Source organism: Larimichthys crocea, chromosome I, assembly GCF_000972845.2.
Source record: "Larimichthys crocea isolate SSNF chromosome I, L_crocea_2.0, whole genome shotgun sequence".
Classification (NCBI taxonomy): Eukaryota; Metazoa; Chordata; class Actinopteri; family Sciaenidae; genus Larimichthys; species Larimichthys crocea.
In genome coordinates this window covers 23,244,945-23,271,933 of record NC_040011.1, presented here as the reverse complement: position 1 = coordinate 23,271,933, position 26,989 = coordinate 23,244,945, and the positions used below count along the sequence as shown (strand labels likewise).

The 26,989-nt window shown below is 38.8% G+C and overlaps 1 protein-coding gene across 1 annotated transcript; it reads right to left on the bottom strand.

The window, feature by feature from the left end:
* Positions 1-13,437: 13,437 nt before the first annotated feature.
* fgf24 (fibroblast growth factor 24) lies at positions 13,438-26,562 on the bottom strand. Its single transcript, XM_010731430.3, has 5 exons — positions 24,978-26,562; positions 24,754-24,790; positions 19,819-20,002; positions 16,625-16,731; positions 13,438-15,302 (listed from the first exon to the last, which is right to left on the bottom strand). The coding sequence occupies exons 1-5, from the start codon at positions 25,007-25,009 to the stop codon at positions 15,024-15,026; spliced, it is 639 nt and encodes a 212-aa protein (XP_010729732.1). The 5' UTR covers positions 25,010-26,562; the 3' UTR covers positions 13,438-15,023.
* Between the last annotated feature and the right edge of the window lie 427 nt (positions 26,563-26,989).

Genomic DNA, 26,989 nt, shown 5'->3' with positions numbered 1-26,989 from the left:
GACCTGCTGTCAGAAACGCTGAAAATTACGTGGATGAAATGTTTTGTATGGGCATTTTTCACGATTACTGTTAGCAGAGACTTCATTGACAAATACAGTGTGTTTCTTGAGACTACTTCACAACAAATGCCACCCTATGTTTGCCAGTTCAATGCTATTAATGTGAAACAGCAGCTGTAACTTTATATGCCTCTGACATTGCATTAATGATATAAACAGTGGACAAACGCTATTATCAAAGAGCTGACATTACATATAATGCTACATTACTTATTATTATATTCCAGTCATTTATATCATACATGATAAATGTAAAATCTGTTTAACTAGTACCGGTAAGAAACACATTTTGCTGGAAGTTGTAGTGATGAAGCCTTCTGAGAATGGGGAATCTTTGTGTCTCTGCATTGTTTCACAGCTTCACCACACAGAGAGGACCTGTTTTAATGCTCCGTGGATGTTTTACAGTTAAGGAGGTACAGCAGTTAAATATGAAATCATCATCTTCAGCTATAAAAAGTCGCTGGTATTTCTGATGTCGGCGCCTGTGATAGTAACCATGACTTCATACGGAGCTGTTTGGAAACAGACTCTTCATATTCGCTAAACTCTCACCGGTTTATTTTATTTGTCACCTGTGGCAACATGTTCGTCTGTGTTTTATTTAGACGTGCATTCCAACTGGACTACATTTAGAGAAAGGTTTATCATACCTGACATACTTTCAGAGCCATTTTCCTCCCTTATGAAGCCTAATATGTTCAGTGAGACCACACAGCTTATTATACAACATTCAACAGAAGTGATTGGTCAATGATGAGTTCCAGCCGTGCCTGAAATTCTCACAATGCACTGGATAGCTGTGCTTTATCAAAAAATGTAACTGGTTGCTGCAGGAACTAATAGCAACAAGGTGAAAAGTCAGAGGGAAATGTACAACTCTCATGGAAAAATATGGCTGCATTATTGACGCAACCATGATCATTATAGAGAACACGTTTTTGGAGATTTATAGGTCCAGTGTGTAAGATTTTGAGGGCTGTATTTGCAGAATATGGTAGTAATCAAATACAATACATATAACTATGTTTTCATTAGTACATCAACTGAACATACGAATTGTGATGTTTTTGTTACATTAGAATGAGCCTTTTACAGACACTGCAGATCCACCATATTGAGCTGCCATGTCTCTACAGTAGCCCAGATTGAACAAACTAAACACTGGCTCTAGTAGGGCATTTTGTGCAGAGTGTCATGAAAGCAGACAAAGTTGTAATTTTGTTTATTTCCAATACTGAAACAAAAATGTATTATAACCCAACAAAATGTGTTGAGTGAAATCCATGCATTAATATTTAGGCTCCTATAAACATTTTAGAAAACCTGGATACCTCAACCACACATTGATTAAGAATATGTTTTTCTCACTTTCTCCAAAGTTGATATGTTGTAGATACAATGTTATCACAGCATACAGAGCAAAAAATATGGCTGGCTATGTTGGAATTATATCTTTCTAGGTTGCACATATAAAATAATTTACATCGATGTTAATCGGACATGTTTGTGTGTTTTTTTTTCTTTAATACTTGTTTTAATGAAACCACAATGTACAAAATGTGATAGAAAGAGAGACAAAAATCACTTTTAACCTGTTGACCGTGAATATGAACCACTACATCTGTGAAACACATGAAAGAATTTGGATTTATTAACATAAATAGACAAGCAACATTGTTTATGGCGATGGAGTTATAATGATAGATAATCATCCTGCTTTCTTTTTTTTTTTTTACCAGGAGTTAAAATTCACAAAGTCGTTTATGTATGAGTGAACTTTGTGAGGGCCTTGAAGCCTGTTAAAACGTTGCTGTATTTATTTTAAAATCTTCTGGCTGTCAATAAGAAAATAAGCATTCTTTTCATACTTTTCGTTGTGGTTTTTGTCCCACAGCTGCAAAATAGCTGTAATAACTCCTGTCCCATTACAACAGGCTGTGTGATTTCAGCATTGTTTGGGAATTTCCCTGTAGAAGCTCAATCTTGCCGAATATTATTAAGCCACAAGAATACATGAAGACTCTGGCTTTGGAAAAGGTAGAGACAATTTTTCAGATGATTCAGCTGCTACAATAATAAACATTGACATTCCTTTCTTTATCTCACTATCTAGAGTTTCACATTCGCTGCCAAAATGAGCAAGGTGATTTTTTTTTTACTATGTGTGATATATATGATTATACACAAGAATATTTGTTACATATCTTGTCAGGACAATGTGTACTTGACCCTTGCTCTTTATATTAGTAGATACACGTAAACCTCTGCTAATAAAGAGCAAAATAATTTTAAGATTTTGCTTTTTCATTTGTGCATTTTTGCTGACATCATAGGACCTTATCAGAACAAAATGTTCAAAATGCTCACTTCAAACATATCAGCAAAACATTTATAGTAAATATTTTCTCATTTGGATCATGAAAGCTATAACTACAGCAAAGCAAGGAAAACCATTTGGTTAACTAAGTGCATCTAACTATGGGATGCTAGTGATCTGCTCCAACTTTGATGAGCTGATGTCAAGCTGTGCTGCATTCACAGACTCTCACTAATGAGGACTGACACAGGTGACTGAAATAAATCTTGTTTAACTTAGTCCAGGGTTCTACAGTTAAGATGTCACTGATCCAGACAGGGTCTCAGGAAGGATTAACTGTTGTAGATAAAAGCCTACAACTGGTTTAATGTAGATCCTTTCCAGGAAGCAGACTCAACTAGTAAGTACAAGAAGGCTGCTAGTTCTTGGACTTTTTCCATGGAAGATATTTTGACATCATTATCAGCATTAATGTTATTAGCTACACTTGTTTTTCTTCTCACTATGAGAGATCAAAATGTCTCATCAAAACCAAAATAGAGAGAAATCGCCAGCAACCAACAACCAGCAACATGGTATTGTTGATGTGTTAAAAGTGACTATGTATTGACAGTGCATATATTACACTGCAGTGAGGATATACTGATAAATACTGATGAAAACTACACTGTTAACTGTTAACGGTTTTGTTTTGATTTTTTTTGTTAGTTTTTTGGCCACTTGGGGGCAGTAAAACAAAACTGTACACAACACTGACATATTACCACACTGTGATCCAGGATCCTTGTAGCTCTTTGTTGGTCACCATCTAGCTCCTTAGGGAAATATCTAGCACTTTAGTGATTATACTTTCCACTATGTCCATCAGCTATCCAAATAGCTCATAGTCTGTCCAATAGCTGTTTTTTGGTGCTGGGCAGAGGGGGGTTCATCCGAGATTCTTCTTTTAGCTTCCTACTCTAGATAGAAACTAGATTGATGAGGGTGAAGGTGAGCTGAAACAATAAAATTGCAGGACATAAAGCAAAATAATGTGCTCACAGATGTTATAACCCTTACATGTACTGTATCCACAGTTGATATAAAAAATATGCTGTAAAAAAAGGATTAGAGCAGCTTTTGTGGCTGCAGAAAGCACACTTTCATCACCATCAACCGAGATGACATAGATGCTAGTTTGGCTGAATGAAACCCTTGTCAGGCTTATCTTCCAAATTACAGCAGTGGGTGTGCATTAAGCTATTGAACTTCACGCTGTTATTGACATCTGGCAGATTTAGACAATACAGCATAAAAACACATTTTATTCTACAACACCCTTTCAGTAAGGACTGATCACTGTAGATGAATAGGTCCTCTGTTGTGTCACCGGCTTCCTTCATTCTCGCCCTCACAGAGTTCGCCCAGTCATGGCAAAGTGCTATTGGCAATCCGTGTTGCTGTGATTGGTGGTGTTGATACGTTTCATTAAGAGGTAACTCTAGCTGCTCATATCTCTGTTTCATCCTCACATAGTCTCCTGAGAGTGTGCTAGAAAACAAAGGCTGCAGGGTCCTTTGTGGGGTACACTTAGGACTGGTTCAGTTTACTGTAAACACACTGGCAGGGGCATCGCAGAGGTCATATATGAGTGTTTGTGTGTGGGTGTGGAGGCTTTTGTCATGGTGCTTTCATAGAGTTAAGTTGCAGTTGGTGACAGAGAATGAAATGTTGGGGGAAAGAACACTTAGAAAACTGGGGAGGACGTGAAGAGAAGTTTTTAGATTATGAACTGATTTTGATGTAGTGAGTGAGTGTAATATTCTTTTGATGATACATTTAAAGACCTGAAAAACATTCAGAAATCCATTCTTTAAGTATAACCTAATGTATAATTTCTGTTCTTACTTTTAGGATTATTTTGATATTTGAAAAAAATGTATATATCCACTTTTTTACATGGTGTTTGAACTAGATCTATAAAAAAATTTTTTGTTTTTTTTAAGTTTTGTAAAACACTTGTTTCCCCCAAATACAGAATCATGAGTTTAATGCAAACCCAGGCTAGCCATTGCTGTAAATGTCTGGGGCTAATTTATGGCTAATTGCTAAAACACTCTAAGTAACTGTTAAATTATAAACTGTTCATACATTTACTACTTACTTTCTTCATTTGGAGACTTCTATGTTTTCTTTACAATATGTTTGGTGATATTTCTGGTGTCTCTTTCTTTCTAATTTTGTATTTTCTATTATATAATTTCTTGTGTTTTATCAGAGAACATTTCACAATCACTTTTAGAAAGTTCAAAGGCCAACTGTTCTGTTTACCTCCGCCGAGGAGGCTATGTTTTCGGGGTTGTTTGCTTGTTGGTTTATCAGCAGGATTACGGAAAAAAAAGAAATCTGAAAAAAAATCCTGGTCCAATTTTCATGAAACTTGGTGCAAGGTTGTAAGATGGACCAAGGAAGAAAACATTCATTTAAAGCAGATCTGAATTGTGGGGCAGGTACACAATTTTTTTTTTACTTTTGATAACATTGCAAGATCAATTGTAATACAGGCATGTATCATGATTGTGTATGCAGATTTGCATATCAAAAACTGTAAAAATGTTGGTTTGGTTGTTGTGCAAACAGAAACAGGAGAAAAACTTTGCTCTAGCAGTGATCTATCAGAGGAGGTAAGTTAATTGTTGGCTGAGTTAGTGGGTGAGCACCTTAGTGAAGAGTTATTTGGTGTTTGCCATTTGTCACCTTGACCCTCCGCCGTTCTACAAACACTGTGCGGTACACACTCTGATGAGGCTCAGTGTGTGTGTGTGTGTGTGTGTGTATGTGTGTGTGTGTGTGTTCACGCTTGCTTCTTTTCCGAAACAGAGGTCAACCAGTCAACCAGGTGCTGAACAATTTTCCACAGGCTTTGATTTGCCTGCGAGTAAGTTGGCAAGTATGCTTTCAAAGTCCAGTAGTCTGCGGTCCCAGCAGACCACCACAAAGGAGCTAATCCCCTCTATCACAGCCAGCACAAACACATTAGCCACACAACATCAACATTGCACTCAAGAGCCCCATTGACAAATCCTCCCTGCTTTCTCAATGAAATTCAGACGAGGAGCCATGATGTTCCTTTCCCAGCAAATCAAGGCACTTAAAGATTGAAATTCAAGATGCTGTGAAGAATAATTAAAGTGCACAAAGTTTTCATCTTAAACAAACTATGACTAAATAAGATGTCTATATATCATCAGTTAGTGAACGTTTTTGACATGTCAATTGAGTGCAACTTTTTGCTTATATTAAGGGAAAGACATATGAACAAAACATAAGAAGTACCTAAACACTCTTTTTGTTGAACACATTTTTGTTTTTGTATGTTGTTACCTTGTCATCTGTCTGCTGCCTCTGCAGGCCTCACAGTTACAGGTTCCCTCAGCCTAAGGGTAAATGTTATTTAAAAGCAGACAGGTATCAAGACGACTGACAAGTACTAGGGCACGAACTTGACCGAGACGAAGTTAACAGCAAGCTTCCTGCCTCAAGGCCAAAAGCCATGTATTCCATCTTTAAGTGTTGTTACAATCCAATATTGAAATAAAAGATAGAATTAAGTTGTGGACTGATCATGAGAGAGTGGGCCTCTGTGCAGCGATGCTTAAAAGCTCCCTCTTCTTACCCTCTCCATGTCACTCATGGTGGCAGCACATCTTTTTCTGTTGTTTGTCAGATTATTTTTATATTAATTTAACTTGTTTGTTTGTCAAAAACTTCACCTGAACTTTTGATTTTGTTCACGGTTGAATAAAAGAAGACATTTTCTTTCCATGGCAGGTCCACACTAACACCTCTCTTAAAAAGGCTACAATATATTATTCCAAACTATAATATTACACGAAAGCATTAGATGAAACCTGTGGTGTGGAATTAATCTGATTTCAAACTAATATAAATGGCTATAAAAGGCATATTGTGTAAAAACTATATTCACAATAATAATTATCAGATTAGACTCATTAATAGCGGAAACTCAGTATTAAAGGATCAGGAGAAAAAAACATAAACATGACACTCCTGTACCTTCTTAGCCCATTCAGTAATCTATCCTTAAAGTTTGTGCTTCCATATTGGCCCGTCTATGTGTGGTGGCAAAGGGAGAACTGGGAAACTTGTCAGAAACTGTGTTCTGTCAGTAGAAATCCATCCAGCTATCGCAGTTCCTACTCACTACAGTTTCCTTGTCTGACAATAAACTTTTGGTGGACATTACCCTCTAGCAGCCAATCACGTACCAGTACAGCATGATGTTCCGCCTCTCTCTCTGTCTCTGTTGGCACCACACCTTGCAATCAGGCCCCTGAAAAATAGAACGCCGATGTAGCCGCTAGCGGTGTGAACACAGAATTAGTGTCGAGCTCCTGAGAGGATGTCATCGAAAGCACAATGGGGAGTGGGCAGCGAGCCTTAGGCCCCCGTGGGGGTTGCCGGCTCTCAAGTGAGAGGCCTGTGGACTCCCAGCTGTTCTATGCAACATGCTGAACAGTAGGGGGTCGCACTGTGTTTGTTTAAAACTAACAGGAGTCCCATTAAAGCCCTGACTCCCCTCATTTAGGACTGCCATGGGGACACAAAGGACAGCCCTGGGAAGCGGCACGTTGCAAGGGTCACCAATTATTGAGGCGAGGACACAGGCCAGCTTGTTCGTGCTCAGGGACATGTCAACTCATTGGATGACCCCCTCCGTCAAACCCATTGACCAGAGCGCACAGAGAGGCATCTTAATTGGTGTTGGGCAAACAGATTTTGTCACAAAGTTGCAAAGGAAGCTAAGTAGCTGAATGTTCACATTGTCCAACCCCTGACCTGAGCTTCAGGGGCCATTCCGAGACATCATTATGCTCCATTACTTTGAGTAATCATCTCAGACTCATCCTATACCACAGCAGGGAATCCAGGACAGCAATTAAAAGCAATATTCTGGCAATAACAATGGTGTAAATAAAAAGTGAGCCCTTTTCTCTTTGTACAATGATATGATAGTGGCGAGGGGTAAGATTTGGCACAGGAAGTAGGGTCTTTGAGCTGCACCAAGTTGAGTTTTTAGACAATATGGGGGTCATCTCAGTCTTCTTGTTTACTCCAACCTGTCCCCCTTCTCTCCTCGTCAACTGCATCCCCTCGCTGGACCCCCACAGGCCCCTGCCCTTCCCTCCCTCTCTGCCTCTTTCATTCTGTTTTAAAAGGGATTCTGTTAGAGGGAATCACTTGACATCATTAGTTTTGGAGAGCGGCCACCATGGCAGGGTTGCTTGTCTTGGCTCATGAAAACACATGTCAGATTAGCAGCAGATTGGTGATTCCACCATAGACAGCATAAAGAACGGACATTGTATCCGTGACGTCACTCATTTCTCATCTCGTTTCTGAAGAGCTGTTTTGAAGCTCAGAATGTGGTGGGCTCTGGCTGTCACCATCTTCTACTTCTCTTCCATCTCCCGGCTAATTTAAAAATCAGCAAAGACGTGGATCATTGGTGGATCTGTGGCGGACTGGATGACGCCCGGGTGCACAAAGAATCTGTCTGTAACGGCACAAACCTGTCAATCAAAGTAGCCACGCTGTTTTATTATGCATATTTATGTTGTATTATGTATCATTTTAAACCTTAATATAATTTATCAAAGTTAGCTATAGAGACCAAAACTGTTTTTTGCACCAGGCTGTAAACATGTTTATTTCTGCTATGAAGTTGGGCAATTAATATGGGGGCTTATGGAGACTGATATGTTTGGTAGCCAGCCTCAAGTGGACGTTTGAAGAACTGCAGTTTATTTTGCTATTTTTTCCTCTCTGACCATTAGACCTTTGTTACATAATATACTGAAATTACACTTTGCATTGATTTAACCCAACTTGAGGACTAAATGTCTGAGTTAAGGATAATACAGCTATCTCTTCTTAGTCATCTTGCTGCAGGCATATCATAATATGTTTTCTATCTTTTCGATTTTTGTGCAAACACAGAGCTCCCCTATTAACCTACCAGGAGAGCAAAAATCAATTAGTCGATGCCACTCTCCCCACTGTGAACATGTCCTTTGACTTTAGACTGCTCATCAGTATGGTGACCCTGAACTTTGTCTTGAAATGTAATTACAAATTCCATGCACACAAAAAGGTTCCTCACTGTAACAGGTTTACATTACAGGACACAACACAGGCACAACTAAAAAGAGGAAGTGAAAATTAAAAAATGAAAATGAATAAGTTACTTGTATTTTTCAATTTTGGGTGGTGGAGCTTTTACCTCATGCAAAAATAATTTCAACAGACTTCCCTGTTTTGTAATTTGACCATAATCACATCTTGCCCTTTAGTTTATCCAGGCTGTTTTAATTAAACATAATAATAAACATTTCAGGAAGACAGAGAACATGATTGGTCAATTTTCTGATATTCTTGCAAAATCTCATTCCTGGTAGCTGAACATGTTGATAGTTTACTTTATGTCCTGCATATCAGTTTCTGCTTATTTGAAACAAGTTTGCAGATTTATCTTAAGAATTGCACTGAAAAACTTGTTACATATGGAAGGTGGAAAACTATGTTTTGTTTCTAATCATCTGAAATGTGCCTCAGAGCTTGTAATTTGGGCAGAAGGTCATTACTATGTTTTCTAATCTTGCCGCCCACCACTAACATATTTGACTAAAAATAAGTAGATAAAGTCATAGTGAAGCTACATAAACATAATTAATATATTAACGATTATACTTTTGTGATTCACCATCATTAAGCAAATTATTAAGAATGATTTACGGGCCTTTATTGTGAAAATGACTTTGTCTTAGGAAGACAGCACACCTACATCACAGCCACGTTTTTACTTTTGACCTTTTGATGCGGTTTAAATGTGTTTTTAATATTTTGCTTCCTTTCATACGTTCAGTCTTTTTTTTATTCTGTTTGAGCAGTTTTATGTGTTATGTTGTAATTCCCTCAGTGGCTTTTAAATACACTTTTCATACAAAATGTGCTGGCAAAATCACTTGGTTGGTTAACTAATTGAAGTGGTATGCTTTATAATCTACAACTATCCACATCATCCTTATCTTTCTGTCTCTGTCTGTCTGTCTGTCTGTCTGTCTGTCTGTCTGTCTGTCTGTCTCTCTCTCTCTCTCTCCTTGTTTACTTACATACATACACACACTCAATACTTTGTGTATTCACTGTTCATCTGTTTGGTGCTATTTTACATAACAAAATCATTAAAAGTTCTGTTTTGAAAGAGTCGTGACAGCCCTGCGACGCTGATAATAACCAACTAAAGGTCGCGGATTTAAGAAGATAAACAACCTGATCATTAAAGAGGATGATGCAGTGTGAGATGAAGGGAAACATAATGAGAAAGCGGAGAGCATAAAACTATTTATCGACTAACAGAATCATAGCGTAAAGTCAAATAGTGCCATCAGTTTGATGTCAACAAAAAACCCTTAATTAGAAGACAAATCAAACTAAGCTCTTCATACGTCACTTACACATCTGAGCCAAGAAGCATTTACAAATACTTCTTAGTATTTGTGATGCTCCAGATGGGTGGAGCTTGCCAGATCAGGACTGCTCAGGTGTCAGGTAAGTTGCTGCTTGCTGAACTAATGTGATTTTTAAAAACATTTGCTACTCAAATTAAAAATCTGGCACTAACTTAGACTTCAAAAAATTGAAGTAGTTCCAAATAAATCTCTGACTTTACCTAAAAGGATTAAATAGTGGAATGCATCCAAATGTACCATCTGTTCTTAAGAATCATTGTTGCGTCCTGACATGTCCATTACTGGTAGAAGGCATCACAACTTGAAAATTTGGCCTTGATAGAATCAAGCGGCTTCTGCCCATTGGTGGGAAAGTGCTGATTAATTGTGTCATAGCCCTGTGAGAAAGTACGCCCCGCGCAAAGCACTAATTATGGGCCCTGCCTGGCCGAGAAAAAAGGGGGCAAAACTCTCAACAAAGGCTCATCTCATATCTCAAGACAATGAGGAGCCAAAAGAATAGGAGAAAGGAGAAGTTAATGAGCTGTGTCACCTGGCATCTGTTGATGCTGGGCAAGGCCTGACTGGAGTGTCTGTGTGTGTTTGTGTACATGTGAAAGAGAGATGAAGGTTTTATGTATGTTTACATGTGGTTTCTATGGTTCATCACTGTGTGCCCTCTTTTCCCCCTGCAGAATTACCCAACAGACCGGAAAGTCATAATTCAAAGGTGTGAATAAAAATGACTGGACGAAAACATATTTTATTGTGTCATCTTTGGTGTCCTGTGATCAGTGCATTTATGCAAATCTGTTAATTAATCAAACATCATGTGGTATGAAGCGTTCTCAATATTTCTGCTTGGCTTTTCTTTGTTTCTTCAGCCATATTGGCTGCCAATGCTCAGACTAAACACCCTATTTATTCAATTTATTTATTTATTAACTGGCAATATTTTAAAATTAGAAGCACACGGATAAACAGATGTGAATGTTCCTTTTAAGTTTTATTTTTGGTTTTATACAAGGCACAATGTGCGATCCAACTGTAAATGGGAGTCACCCCCAAAAAGCTGTAGATAATTCGATTAACACTGAAAAACTAAATTTGAAAAAAAATTTCTGATAATGTAAATACATTACATTAGGCTTTAACCATTAGATCCAGGTTGGATTTGAAAATATAAATATTTCACAGTGAGTTGGATGAAATAAGGCTGACACTTTACACCTACTGACCTTTATTTTGACCCTTATTCATAACACGCTCGCCACATGTTGTTATGGGGAGAACACAGAAGAGGTCTGGCTTTCCAGAAACTGTATGTACAGTAAGCACATTTGTAATCCTGTAAAAACATAACTCAGCCATGTGTTCAAAAATACTTTGAGAATCACAGTGTTTCCCCTGTGGATTTCACAGTCATAAAAGGCAACCAGTCGACTGTGGTTTTGCATTTAGCATGAGTTACAAGGGCGGCAGTCCTGTTTTGACAGTAAATGACGTGACGTGAAACTGCATTTAATGGCACAAGGTATATTATAGCTTGATTTCTATTTTGTTTGGCATTGGAGTTTTGTTTTTCACTGACCTTGAGGGACAATTTCAGTAATATTCAGAGAGACAAAACTTGTTTTATGTCTCAAACAGAACACATTTCTGTTGACAGGGCTAATTGTTAAGTGTGTGGTTGCTGATCTCGAGGCCAAAGAACCACTTTTGGTTGTTCCACTAAAATTTGTATAACTTATGCAGAACCACAAAGTTTTTCTCTCAATTGACACTGCTTTCTGGTCATACTGTATCCATTGTGCACAGTTTCAGTGTGCTGAGATTTTCTAATAATAGAATATAAACTACTTGGCAAGCAGGACTGTATTTAAAGATTCCACCTCCTTTGAAAAGGGGCTGGGCTTTGCAAAAGGGAATTCTATGTTTCATTTTGAAGTTATTGGTCCAGTTCCAAGACCATCTAGCCTCCAATGATCAAAGGTTGAGTCAGAGAAAAGCCTAGCGGGAGGCTTATGCAAAAATGTCGTCTCCTTATTGCAATTCGGCCCGACACGTTGGAAACCATCGGTGCTCGTTTAAATGTCAATATACCCAGATGCAGTTTGGCTGTGCTTGGTCAAGTTTGAAGTATGTGGATAGCAAAAAAAGCTTCTTGCTCGCATAAATAGAATTTGATGGGTTTCGAACATGTACAAGGTTAATTTTTACTCCCAAACCTTCAGGACACCTAATATCTGTACACAATGATGCACAGGACAATCTTTTGTCAATTTAGATGTAAAACACTGCCCTAATGTATTTATTTGTGCAATTTGTATCTTTTCAATGGCTTACCTTGTTGCTAGCACACATTTCTTACATATTCTTGCCTGTGGATGTTGTAGGAAATTGTTTTCTTCCTCTCAATAGTATCATCATTCTTGGACGGAGGAGATAATAAGCAGTTGAAAGAGATGATGACAAGATGTAGGGACGTAAAGCATTCCTTGAAATCCTGCAGTCATCTCAGCTACTTCTCCTACTGCTCCCCCTCCCCAGACAAGCAGGATCTTCAGCGCTGATCCATTATGTTAATGGTGAATTTCTGGGTCACACATCAAGTACTGAGTACTGAGTACCTTTAAAAGCAGACCAGACGTCCAAAATCCCATGACGGAACGGGGGACTTCTGGGTCCGTTGGAGGTAACTAGCAGAGTGGAGTAGGGGGTAGGGTGGTGGAGGGGGGCTGATAGCATCACTAGGAATTTAAACAAAAGTATTTTTTCTTCTTTAAAGCTGCCATCTTTCAGTCTGACGGTTACTGTAAACATCATTCCAGTGCACAGCATTATAAGACATGCTACTCCACATTCCTTCAGCATTTTAAAAAGACAAGAAAAAAAAATTGAAAATATATGTATGTTTACTGGTCTGGAGAATGAAGCATTTACATCAAAGTAAAGTTGTATTTTTGAAGTGCTTAAAGGTCAGCGAGGTACACGTCACACCGTCTTCTACACTCTCAACAAATAACATCAATTTATTTGGATTCTTTTTTTTTTTTACTTCTATGCCACTCACTCCAGCTGTGATGTTGGTAATGATGCAACATTTAATCCCATTTCATCAATACACTGAAAAAAGAACACATACAAAGATAAAATGTCACTTTCTTTGCCAAAAATACTTTTTATAATTATGTAATGATATCAGTTTTTTTTTTTTTAAACACCAACTGTAAACTCTCAGTGATATAAAAAGCCTTCAGAGATGTTGCAACAGACCTTTCTCAATTTAAAAAACACTGACCTTAAAAGCAGTCCTCACACTTTGGGTTTGTATATAAAAATGCATACCTTGGCAGTATGCAGAGAAGGGAATGTACTCTATGTCCAACCAATCGCTACCTGCAGCATTTCTCTTTTAGGCAGTATAATATTGAACATGCACATCATAAAATCCCAGTCTAAACCAGGATATAAAGGTGCTTTTAACTTTATCCACAGTGCAATAAAGACATAAAATAGATATTTTTTTAAAATATAGTCCTCATTTTATTAACAGAGGCCAAATAAAACTCATCACATTTTATTTACAAAGGGAGGCAATAAATATCTTAATAATAGTCATAAAATTATTTTTGCTTACATTTTGTTTAAAAAAATCATAAATGTGTCATGTTGTTAGTAGCAACTCATACAAAAACCTGCCAGCAGACAGGTGAATACACACTACTGGTGAAAAGGGGCTGGAGTTTGTCGTCAGTGAGAGAAGAGAGGACAGAAGCACAGACTTTTCCATTTCAGATTCACACACAAACTCTGAAAATGTTCCCAGAATCCTGGATGAGTTGGTCATCTGAGGAAAAGTCTTAATTGTCAAATGTGGATTTATGAAGTGATCAGGATTGGTCGGAGCTACAGTACTCCCGTCTGTGGATCACTGATCTAACAAACAAGCACGGGGATTAGCTTTTCCCAAAAGCATCTTTGAGACTTTCATTCAGTGCGAGTTAAAGGAGTGAAGATGAGCTCACAGTCAAAAGATGATTTTGGAAGGGGAAAAACTGAAGGTCTGAAAGGTTCTTGAGATTAACTGAACACAGACATCCAGACTAGGTAAGGATAAACAAAAAGAACAAGGAGGCAGAGGAAGTCTTCATCACCAACCCCCAAATATTAGCTAGCTCACACTGAAGGAATCAAGGCATCCTTTTCTGGAAAAACTTTAACACATGTAAGAAAGAGCTGTTAAAAAAACGAGTCCAAGAGGAGACGAAAGGGATTAACATCCATCTCCCAAATGGGATGAAGTTGGAAGACTTCGCGGAATTATGAATCACATCAACTGTAATATTTTTGTTTGTATTCTCTGTGTTTTTTAGTGTTTTAACAAGACTAAAGCCATGGCTGGTGCCTGACTAGTCAAAGCATGTCGTGTTTTAGCTGAATCACAGGCTGCATGGAAATGTCAAGGAAATCACACGTAGCACTCAGAGGTTCAGCGCATTCCAGGAGCCACGAGTGAAGCTGAGGTTGAGAGACGTATGGAAAAAAAAGAGGAAGAGAAAGAGAGAGACCTGTAAAATATTGCACTCAAAGCTACACAGTTATCCCGGCAGCACAGTGTCACCTGCGACTGCCACCTCTCTTCGTTTCATCTCCATGGTGTCTGATTCCAGTGGAAAGTATGGGATCCGCGTTGTCAGGGGAAACACAAACAAAAACTGACAGGTATTCCAATGAATCTCTAGTTGGCTGATTTTTATAACATTGCGTCAGCTCCTGCTTCAGACCCCATTGTCAAAAAAGAAAGCATGCCTTCAGCTTGCAGTTCAAAAGTAGCTGAGGACGACGGCGACAGGAATTCTCTCAGAGGTCCTTTAGTTTATCCAGTATAAATAACATGACAGACACGTTAGCACAATGACATCAACCCAGAAGAATCCAAGAGTTAGGAAATATTCAGTCATCCTGAAATACAAAAATAAAACATCTTTGACTTTTTTTTGTTCTTTTTGTCTCTTTCTTTTACAGAAGTGGCGTCTTTAAGGTGATTCTTTTAAGACAAGAAGCTTGAGATTTTCAGATACAGTTTTTTTTTTTCCCTGAGGAAAATTAGTGCTGTCCCATTGGTCCTATCAGTTCCTCTTGGAGTTGGGTTTTAATCGCCGAGCCCTTCGTGTCCGCTTAGTTACTGTGGTGAAACGAAACTCCTCCAGAGGGTCCAACCTGCCCTTTGGCGGGCGCTTCATGAAGTGGGCTTCCTGTTGCCTCTGCGTGGTCTTCGAGCCTTTCTTGGGCCGACCCTTACTGTTGAAGCCGAGGTACCATTCTTTGTACTTGGCCGACACAAGAGCCGTGTAATTGTTCTCTAGGAATTCCTCGACAAAGACGCACTCCTGCTTCCTTCCATCGGGCTGAAAAAAGGTAAAAAGGAATTCATTCATTATTAACATGGCAGCATGACCTCTTTTTCAACTCTGGCTTATTTCCATTGCATCTATGTTTTCAGGCTCAGAAAGCTTTTCTGTTGCGGTTTTATATTTTCCAGTTTCTTGAAAAGTAGCATAAAGTCTAAAATGCTGATTATTTGTTGAGACACTTTCTGGGCACAGACCACATTACAGTAGTTGTATTTAAAAGGAATAGTTTGACATAGTGTGTAATTCACCTCCTTGCTCAGTTAGAGAAATCCCATATCAATTCCATATCTGCAGGCTACATATTTAGTGAGAACCAAGAGACAGTTAGCTTAGCATAAAGACTTCAAAATTAATATTAATATAGTCATGAAAAGATCTGGCAAAAGTTGTTTATGATATATTAAAGTGGTTTAAATATACTGATTTGGATACTGCAGTGTAATGTATGGTAAGGATGTAGTGTTTCTAGAAAAAGACAGTGCTACTGACTTTTTAAAATTGAAGACTGAATTGAATTGCAGTAAAAAATCTCAGATATCTCAAAAGCCCAGCCCATAAAAGCAGAGCTATCAGCATATCTACATAGCAATGGCTATATTACTGTGATTCAAAGTATGACTTATTTTTTTAGCATTAAGCAAGCTGAAACCCAAACACAATCAATTATTTAAATGTAATTTTATCTGATCTTTAAAATAATCCAACAGTGGTTTAAAGAAGGAAGTCAAAGAACATTTTTTAAACAAAAGAGGCCCCAGCAACTACAACTGAAAATGCATGTTTCTAACAGATGACTATGATGAGAGAGTGAAAACTTGTGTGAATTACTGCAGCCCCACCGACGCTGACAGCATGAGTTATTAATGCAACAAAATCACACGTGTGCCTCTGCAGTGTACGTTTTCAAATATTAACTTCTTTTCCATATCGAAGTGGTCGTCCGCAGAGTCACAATGCAGTCATCCCGCACTTGTGGCCACCTGGTGTGACTAAGTGATATAATTGCAATGGCATTCCTCCTAAGTGACCATTAGTCTCTCAATGCATTGTGGTGATTGCAGTCCGTAATTGACTGATCGAGTGTCAAAGGAGTAGGCCGATTACGTAATGGAAGAAGGGCTGTGAGTTATCAAAGGGGTTTTGTTAGGGTGTACAAAAACAGCAGGAAAAAGTAGATCTGAGGCTGCGTTCAATTCAGCCTGGATTAAGAGCTCTCTTTAAAATATTCATTTTGATATTCCAAAGTATTGAGCGTTTGCTAAAAGATCAATCGTTTTTTATAATGTCCACAGGAAATAAAACAAAAAGATACTCACCCTTCCAACTATTTTGCCTTTCTCAGTCATACAAATGTAATGTTCGCTCTCTTTTCCTTTTATTCGAATGTGGCTCCCGAAGGTTTCTGTCTCGACGACAAGAAGAGCTGGGAAAGAAAAAAAAAATAGACTCTGTTAAGGGCAAGTCCTTCCACTCCCATCAACATGGTCAACAACACAGTTTAAACTCACTTAGATTCATATAAAAAAATTCTGCTATGTTTTTCTCACTGATGGTTGACAAGGTCTGAGCTTCTTTACTTTTTTTTTGTTTGTTTTTTGAAAAATAATGTATTAATGTATTAACATTTGTGGGGCTAACACAGAGATGTGTCAAGCACTCATAAAGAAAACTAAAGAAAAAGAAATGAGACATGCTCTACAGTATGTGCTAATTAGACTGTTTACAGTATTTTTGGCTGATGAATGTATTGTTATTTTTTCGCATATAAACCAATGAAATATATATAAATGTTAGTTATGTTCCCTCTAATCTCAATAGTTAAATCACAAACCAATCCACAACATATATGTCTGTGAATGTGGATGAATATGATTGTAAACAAAAAAAACAAAAAGTGTGGTTATGGGTTATTCAGAGCAAATCAATCAAGTTTCTTAAAGGTATATTAAGCGTATAGCTTATTTTGTACAACACCATATATGCACCAAAACAACAATGCCACCATCACTTCAACCTGACACTGCAGTAATCCACTGTCAAGACGCATCGCGGCAGTTCTTTTAACACCCACCCCCCACTCCCACTCCCCATCCTAAATGTTAACCCCTGCGAGGTCACCTTTGTCTCTGCTAGCCCATCGACCAGCAAACAGATCTGCCAAACATTTGTGGAGTGGTTATGTGCCCCTCAGGATTAGGTTTCAAGTTCCCTTTAGTCTGTGCTCACTCAATCAAAAAGTTAAGATGATCCATTTGTTTAACACACAGGGCCATTCAGTAGCGCTCAGGGGAGTAGAGGAAGAATAGGCGAAGGGGATGGGATGGGCTCGAAGGCAGAAGTAACCCCCCCCCCCCCAACCAAACCCAAACCCTTAAAACCCAACCTTGGAAAGAAAGTGGAAACAAGAAAACCTGTCTGAAAGGTACATCTAAAGAAAGGCTGAAGTTATTCTTTGTCTTGTTATGAAAATTTTCCATCTGTATGTCTTGTTTGGGAACTAAAGAGCTGAATTTCTGACTTTCTTTTATCACTGGAAAGATCAGTTTGGGCTGTACTGGGGTCCTTAGAAAAAAAAAATCCAACAAGATTGGTTTGTAATTGAAGTGTGGAGGTAAAAAGTCACAAGTAACATGTTGGCCTTCTCACTTTTAGTTGGTTTTGCATGGAGACCCAGAATTTTACCTCAAGTATGAAAATTCAACTCAGAACATCAGATAAATCAATCCCCTGCCTAAGATATCTGCTGAGGGTAATATGGAAAAAACGCGGTCTAAAATGGGTGATTTTATTTTATCAGAACAGCACCGACGATCAAATATCTCAGTGAGTCATTGAGTGGTCGCTGTGATGTTTTGTATATTATGTGTTCTGGGTACAGTATTCAGGCCTTTGGTGCCATAATTGGTATATAAAAGGGCAAAAATGAAAAATATGGGATTTATATTGTAACTTAAAACCCTGTGTCCAATGACTTCATGTTGTCTTCCTTGCTGCAATATGAACTTTGTGGGGCCACAGGCATTTATTGGCCTTAGTATGGGGTCACCTGTCAAAACAAGCTGAAAGCTCATGCTTCAAGGCTTTGTGGTAACCCACTATCTGCTCTGAGTGGACAATGAATCGTTCTGAACAAGGATCGTTCTAGGAGGATCTGCTACATTAATGCTAAATGCTGCATTTCAGCTGCACTGATATGTACTTGGTGGTTATAAAGCTCTACAGTGCAGCAATATATTTCCTCTGTGGTGGTTTGTGGCCCTCCGCTTGTTGCAGTTGCAGTGACTGAGAGTGGATTAGAGGAAGGAGAGTAGCTTCCTGAGCATTACTAGTAAGTGCAAAGGAGTTCACAGGTGCCAGGTACTGCAGCTGGATGGGGAGGAGGAGGAGGAAGAGGAGGAGGTAGGGGAGGGCGGGAGAAGGGGGAGGGGCGGGGGGGTAGAATTGGCAAGGCCTCATGGGAAAAATTGGATCTGCTTCCACTCAAGCTCTAACAAGCAGTGAGGAACCTTCGCCTCGGCGCATCTGTGACTGAACGCACTCACTGAGAGGCATTCAAGACCAACAATTTTCGAGCCATGAGTCAGCTGTTATGAGCAAAATATCTGCAGGAAGGCACAACACGAGTCATGTTGCCAGTCATGTTTATGCCACAGCATCAAAGAGTTCTTCACTGACCATCAATTTACTCATCCACCACGTTTGTTTTGTTTTGATTAGCGAACAAGTCCACACAGAGAGCAAAAGAATATAATTAGGTTGACAGAAGCATAAAATTGTTTCAGAAAAAATTCAAATTCAATCTGTCATTTGCTCTTTGTTTATTATATTTTAATGCTTCACTTTTTTAAGTTTGTGTGGAGTACTTTCACATTGCTGAACCAAATCACCCCGGTTGCCCATATCTAACATAAAATGTGACAATGTCAATAGAAAACTACTCTGTAGTGAAGGAAATTAAGGATTATACATTCAATTTTAACTTTCTCTTGCCCTTCCAAGTTCAAAGACAATACGATTTTAAGATTTGACCGATATGCAATTCCAAGGATGACCACTCATAGTCCCATTTTCAACCCACAATAAGGTTTAATAATGTCACATGATCACATCCTACATGACCATAAAAGCTCATAAAGCCTCAGCCTAAAACTCAAAGCCAACTATAATGTCAAACCTATAAGTCAGTTTTGGTCCATATTAGGCATTCTGGCATAAATTGGCATAATAAACTGAAAATGTATCAAGATAAAATAAACTTGCTCTGGATAGCCAAATGCTGCAGTAAATATCTATTGCAGGATCAGCAATTTCATAATGTTTCCATCCACTTAACCCAAGCCAACACAGGGCAAAGAAAACATCTCCAAACAGTGGACAGTAAACAGCCAAAGTGGCTGCAGGAGTGAGAAAAAAATTCAAGATGCACCCAGATTTGGCTGTTAAATGGTGGAGATTTGTTCTAACAAACTAGCGTAAGTGTTGGGTGAGATGCACAGGAGTTCTCTCATACCATTCTTGTCCCCATCATCTCCATTGGCGTTAATTTTCTTCCCCAAGATCTGTACATGTTTCCCTGTGGTTTTGCTGTAGAGCTGATAGATCCGGACCTGCTTCCGGCTCAGGTCGTCTGGGTTCCTTGTGTGGTTCTCGATGTAAAACCTGAAATCAGCAGAGCTCTGCTGGGACTCCACAGACTGCACAGAGGTGTGAGACAGGAGGAAACAGACAGACAGACAGAGAGAGAGACAGAAGATGAAGAAACATAGAAAGAGGGAAAGACAGTCAGTTGGGGATCGTCATGGCACAGGTGTTGATAGTAATGTGTACTGTTGCTTTTATGGGCCCGGTGTCAAAAAATTGTGCTTCAGGGGCTAAAAACTCAGATACGAACCAGGAAATTGCCACTGTGGCTTTTTAATGTTTCTCTTAATGTTTCAAACTGGCACATTTTAGACCACTGCATTTACAAGCTGATAACTATGCTACAAGATGTGTTGAATAAGTTGAGTAGAAATCACACAGAACAAGTGCAAAATGTATAGTGGAACCTTCTGTTGCTTTGTATTAAGACAGCGGTATACTATGTGCCCCAGGCAATATTGGGAAACCTGTACTCCATTTCCACAAGCAAGCAAGCCACTAGCAATTATACACCTGAAGCATCCAGACCTGTTGCACTATCATCAAACAAATATCTGCCTGCAGGCGAAGTAGGGTCCATAAATTAGGAAACGCAGCAGGCGGAAGACAAGGCTGAGAGACTGAAATATGGCAGGAGGCACCTTGAACCACAAAAATACTCTTGTAGGAGGATTTTTGAATCATATTGTCCAAATCCACCTTTTAGAATTCACTACCCTCCTGTTAACGAGTCACCTTAGACCTGACATAAATTCAAAAGAAATCGTTGACTTTGACAGCACGTCAGAAAAAGCAAATGTGTCACGCAGCATGTGGAAGAGTGAGAGGAAACGTATACTTTCAGAAGCCCTGGAATCTCAGTTCACGCCAAGATCCCATTTCCCCAGCTGTATGGTGTGGTAATTGCACTGTAATGGCTTTTTATGTGGCTGTTCTCAGGTGGCTAATTATATACACATTACATACCTCAAGTCCTTGTTATTCTAACTTCAGTAAATTAATGACATGTAGCAAACATGATGTGAAATTGTGGCCTCAGAAGAACAAATCCTTAAAATAAAGAATTTTTGCAAATCTTATCGAGGCACCGAACATGGCTTCTATGAACAAGGCTACAAACCCAATCCTAGCCCATTGCTCTTAGGTCACTCAGGTTGGACCTACATTGTCCACCAAAACGGAAAAAGTATTTGACAAGCACTCTGCCCCCAGTGGGTTGTAAGATATAGATTTCGACAGCATTTCTCTGCCACATTTGGAGAAGCTTTTCAAATAGGAAGGACTTGGCTCATTATGACGTATTCGGTCTAGAAATGTGGACCTCAGAGGATTCAGCCCCCGAACTGGGACACAGCTTCTGTATCTTGACATTTAGGAAACACGCCCAAAACATTACTTTTGGCATCTGGCAGTGTAGAAAATGAGAGGCTGGATATTTGAATGCATTACTGACTAATGCAACAAATTTGTGGTGTTAATATTGACTTCAAGGCATCAAAAACGTAAGATTGGGATTGGGAAATAGTGCTTGCAGCCAGTATCTCTGGGGAGCAGCAAATTATGCATTTTTCTCATGGAATATATTTTCATATGCTTTTTCAAAACAAAAAAATCAAAATTAGCTATTGACTCATTTTTCCTTCAAAGATTCCAGCTCAACTCTTTTTTCCGAGATACATTTTGCAACATGCAACACAACCTCCATGAAACAACTCCACAGCCAGGACAACCATGTTACACAAAGTGCTTGATATATATACGTATTTAGTACAGTCAACACAATATTGTAACAAAATGAATCAAGACCAGTAACTTTTGGAGTCTGGAAAAGATAAAACTAACCCTTATAGTGATTCTCAGCTAGTTCCTTCCTCAGACAGGAGATTTACACTTTCAGATCAGATAACCGAATGCAACATTATTCAATTCCAGACATGGATTTATCATTTTCAACACATCTGTGTGACACCTTTTAGTGCACACCTCACCTTCCTCATGTTTGATAAAAGTATACAGTCAAATGATGTAAAACAACATGTACTGTACACTGGATGCTGAATGAGCAATGTTATTGGAAACCAAGGAGCAACAACAATGGAGCTTTTTTATTTTTGCTCTCAACAGAGAGTAGTACTCTACTGATGTCAGGAACATTTGATGTCTAGTCAGGTTCCTAAAGGGAAACTCCAAACATCAAAAATGATACATTTAAGAGCTAAGCAGTTAGCATGAGCAGCCATAGCCACAACAGCTGAACAAACAAAGAAAAAAGCATCATTTACAGGACTTTTCATCCAAGGAACAAGACGTCATAGTAGCACCCAAACTGCACGACTGTCAAAGCGTTCTCTGCACTTCACAAAACACTAATAAAGTCTGGAACCAAAGATGTTTCTAAAAAAAAAAAAGGAAAGAAAAAAAGAAAGGGGAACCTGGATAACCACCAAATCCATGCTGATTTAAGTCATTTATGCAATCCTGAACTGCACACAAAAATGTTGAATATGTTGCATCCATTTCACAAGTCAAACATCAGCATCATTTGTTGTCTATTCTCTCTCAAAATTAACCTCAAAGCTGACGGGCAAGAAAAAAACAAAAGACAAACACACCAAATGTGGCCTAACTGGCTGCTACGGGATTTATCCCAAATCTCCCCATCTCTAAACAAACATAAAGGTGTGTTTGGTAGACAGTTGCATTTTGCGTCAAGGGATAGGCAAGCCTAAGCACATGGCTGAGGCGAACATCAGCGACAACAGTTTTTATCACGCTGTCTCCTTTCTTCAAAGACACAGCATGAAAACGGATATGGTTGAAACTTCAAAAGTCTGGCGCTCATCTTCCAGGAAGCTTAGTTGTCGCATCCATCTAAGATACACCTTGCTATCTAGCTCGACACACACACTGACGGGGTCATAGACACGAATGTAGGGAAATACACACTCTCACATGTTGGCAGTGCATTCACAGTTTACTTCCAAATGTGGTTGCTTCTGTTGTTTTTCCTCATGGAATCACAACCGCAGCATGACATGTAAGAGCCATTAGCTGCTCGCAGCAGCGATGAGGAGCAGAAAGGGCCAAAAACATGGAGAAGCAAAGTGACAGGAGGGCATTACAGGGCTATTCCTACATTCTTTTCATCCAGCCTTAAAGAGCCACAATGCATTTCCTCTGTTTAATAAATGTCTTTATCTTATCTGACTTTTTCTAAACCACAACAAACATGCCGGTCACATATTGAAACAGCAAAGAACATAAAATATCATTCATTAATCCACCTCATTCGCGTTTGGCCACAAAATTCATCCTGTCTTACATGTGAGGAGTGGTCATTTGGGACTAGTTTTGTTTCTGACAGCTCTGTTGAAATAATCAGAGCACATGTGCTTACATAACATTGCCAATTCTAGTTTTTGGAGTTTGGAGTTCTAGATTTTATCTGTGGGAAATTTCACTAAAAAGTCCTGGATGAGAAAATTTACTCCTGGAGTTAGATCTGTTATTTAGTCCCTGAGAGCCGATGGATCCCCGACTGGGACAAGGTGATGCTAGCAGCACGAAATGAAAAAATATAAAACAATAAAATGTATTTTAAATAGTTTACAAACCAGCTTTGTCTCCTGCAGGGCTTGATTAGTCCTAAAAGGTCAAAGTTAACTGTCCTTGGTTTGATTTCTGACAGATATATGTTTGTTTTTTAATTTGTTTTCTGTCAAAGATATAATTACATAAAAAACTACATTTAAAATGTTGCCTGCTGTGAGATGCTTATGTGGAAGAAAATGCATCCCAGAAGTGGATGATAGATAAAAGCTGCTCTTTTTTTTTAACCAATCTATCCTGTTTTAATATTAAACATCATAACAACACAGAGAAATTAATTTAAAACAACAGCACGTGGAATATTATGACAAAACACGTCATACCAATAAACTGATCAGATAGCTTTATGAGGGAAGGAGCGTGCTCTCTGCATCTTATCTGAATCACAGCGCGCAATTAGGTGAGTGGATGCCTGCAAATCATTACTGTTCAAAGTGAGACGCAACTAATAAAAACTGAGGCAACAAGCGCCAAACGAGCCCATCTGTTCAGAGAACCACTTTTAACCTCAGGGATCAAAATATTTATTACACAATTCTGTTGTAAAATACTGAAACTGCTACTTGAACTCCAGATTAAAAGCAACAGGTTTTTATTTTTTTAATTATTTTGTCAGATTGTTAATATTGATTTGATATTTGTCCGAGTATAAAGCAGATGATCCGGATTAGAGTTTAAGTAATGTCGAATTGCTTACAATATTTCTTTATCACTACAGGGATTTGTAGTCTTTTCGCATTGGTCATTTTAGGGACTACAGTGCAATAACTGCATTATTATCGGATGTAGCGTATCTCAATAATGCTTCTATAATATTAAAGCAGAGAACTAGTTTCTTTGCAATGCTCCAGGTTGACTTTTTCTTGCATTTTCAAACATTTATGGTGCTTTCCCTCCATTATAATATTGTTCTAATCTGCTATCGTCTGTACATTTATTGCACTTATTTCCCTCGTTTAAAAAAATATATTTTACAATATGCTTGTTTGATTTTAACACATACTTTCTTCACAAAACCATCCACCTATTTTTTTTTTAACTTCAGGACCCTAATTATTATGAAAAGTTTACAATATTAAAGCCTGCATTTATTAGGGACCACCCTGAAAATACCCTATACCAATCATCGGCATTACTCACATTAAAATTTGCACAGTGACATGCAAACACAAGTTGAACGTGGGTGTAAACATACCTGTAGCTGGAAATAGAGTACCAGAAAATGTAAACACCTACGTGGAGAGAGAGAGAGGGAGAGAGAAGAGAGGAGGGGAGTGAATCACACAGGCAATTACATGAAGAATAAACGCAGCCTACCTGGATGAAAGCATTGCGCAAATATGAAGCTTTTGGCGACTTCTATTGGTAAGAATGCATGTTTTTATGTGCAAAAGGCAAACGGAAATGTGGAACACTTACACGTATATGAACCTCGAAGGCAGCAGAGACATCTTGACTTGCAGAAATACACCTGAAATACACCTGCTTCCACAGATTTAGAGCCCCAGGAAAGGTTGGCGAAATCGCCCCCCTCTCTCTCGCTTTCGCTTCCCTGTGCGTCCTTTACGCACACAACTCCGGGGGTAAGTAGGAGATTGAATCACAGTGTAAGGATGGATCACTGGAGAGCAGCAGCAGAGTCACAGGGTGCAACATTAGGTGCTTCCTTGTTGAGGGGGAATTATCCAGAAGATTGTTTTCTTTTTTTTCTCGGATCAGTCTCCTCCGCTCCCCGAAATCCCACAACGTCTCCGTAAATCGGTTCCAAGCGTGGAAAGCATTCAGAATTCAACCTCTCCAAAAAAAAAAAAAAAAAAAAGAAAATACAAAAAAAATCCCCTCCCTCAAAAAGTTATCCTCCGAGTTTTGCGCACCTTTAAAGTTTCTCCACAATCCCAGTCCTGCTGCTCCAGAGATCACAAGCTCCTCAAATCCGTCCGTACCTGCGGGGGATTTCTACACCTTGCATGGGTCATTTTATTCTACCTAAGTGCTGCAGTGGGGAAAAAGGGGAAAGCGATGGATAATCTAACGCCCTAAAAGTGGCCAAACAAACTCATCCAGACATACAACAAGAAAGTTATGTTTTCTCAAAAAGAAAGTAGTGTGGAAATCGCAGCAGCAGCAGCAGCAACGGCGGATCCCTGGAGAGGTTTGGGGGCTGATGATGGCGCAGCAGTGCCTGTCAGTGGTGTTTGTGCGTCTGCGGCTTGAGATTTGGGCACAGAGAGGCTTTTTTGTTGTTGGTGGGAGGAAACATGTCAGCGGTTTGCACCTGATAGGGTAATCTTGGAGAGACCATCAGCTTGGAGAGGGTTTTTCCTCTCGGTGGGCAAAGCGCTGCGCAGAGGAGAACACGAGCAGAGAGATGAAGCGCGTTTTGGTTTGTTTTTTTAATTTGTCCTGAAGTAAATGTGGGAACAGATTTAATTGTTATTCAGATGTGGACAAGACCTGATTCAATAGATCTACGTCTAATTGGAGGCTCTGGATTATGTGATTTTTTCTTTTTCTTTTCTTTTTTTTTAATTTAATTTAACTTTAACGTTAAACAATATTTTTACTTTGAGATTTGATTTCTCTTAGGCCTTTGTGATAAATATGATAATACTAATAATAACTGCCACTGTTAGGTCCGTGAAAATAAACAGAGTTGCTGTGTTCTAACAGCTTCAGAAACTGCCCTCTCTCTCTCTCTCTCTCTTTTATTTGTGCTTTTTAAACCTCTGCTGGTTTGTGGATTGGCCTCGGCTCTGCCAGACAGCATTCAAATGCAGGTTGTTGTCGACTGGATTTTTTTTTTTTTTCAATAATGTGCTATAACTTATCCCGCATTTAAATGAAAGAGAGGTGTGAATGTGTTTACGAGCTGGCAGCAGTAAAGCGAGCCCACATCCCTGCCGCCATTAAAAAAAAAAAAAAAACCTTTGTGGTTCGCATTTATTGTCCCATTAATACTGGATCCTCGGCATTCCTCTGCCATTGATATTCAAAATGATAACATACATAACTTCCCATGTTGAGGATTTCAAAGGGCCTCCTGTTGTGAGTTTAGTGGGAAATGAAAAGGAGTGTTTGATTAAGAGATCCAGCTGCTGATCAACACAAGGCAAACAGCAAAATAAACACAACGACATTTATTTATCATATGTAAAAATATGAATTTAATTAACATTTAAGATTTTCAGGATTTTTAATTACAAATTTAATCAAAAAATCATTTGGTTGTATGTGAGTACAAATGTGGATAAAGTGGGTTTACCCTGTGATTCATGGCTGTCTGCTTAACAATAAGGTTTGATCCTGTCAACCACAGTGCACTTTAATAATCCCTGTAACACAACTGATGTGTAATGTCATTTAAGGCATTACTAATTTAGTCTTGTCTGCCTAAGGGAGGGAAATCACAGCAAAAATAGGCAAATAGTAAT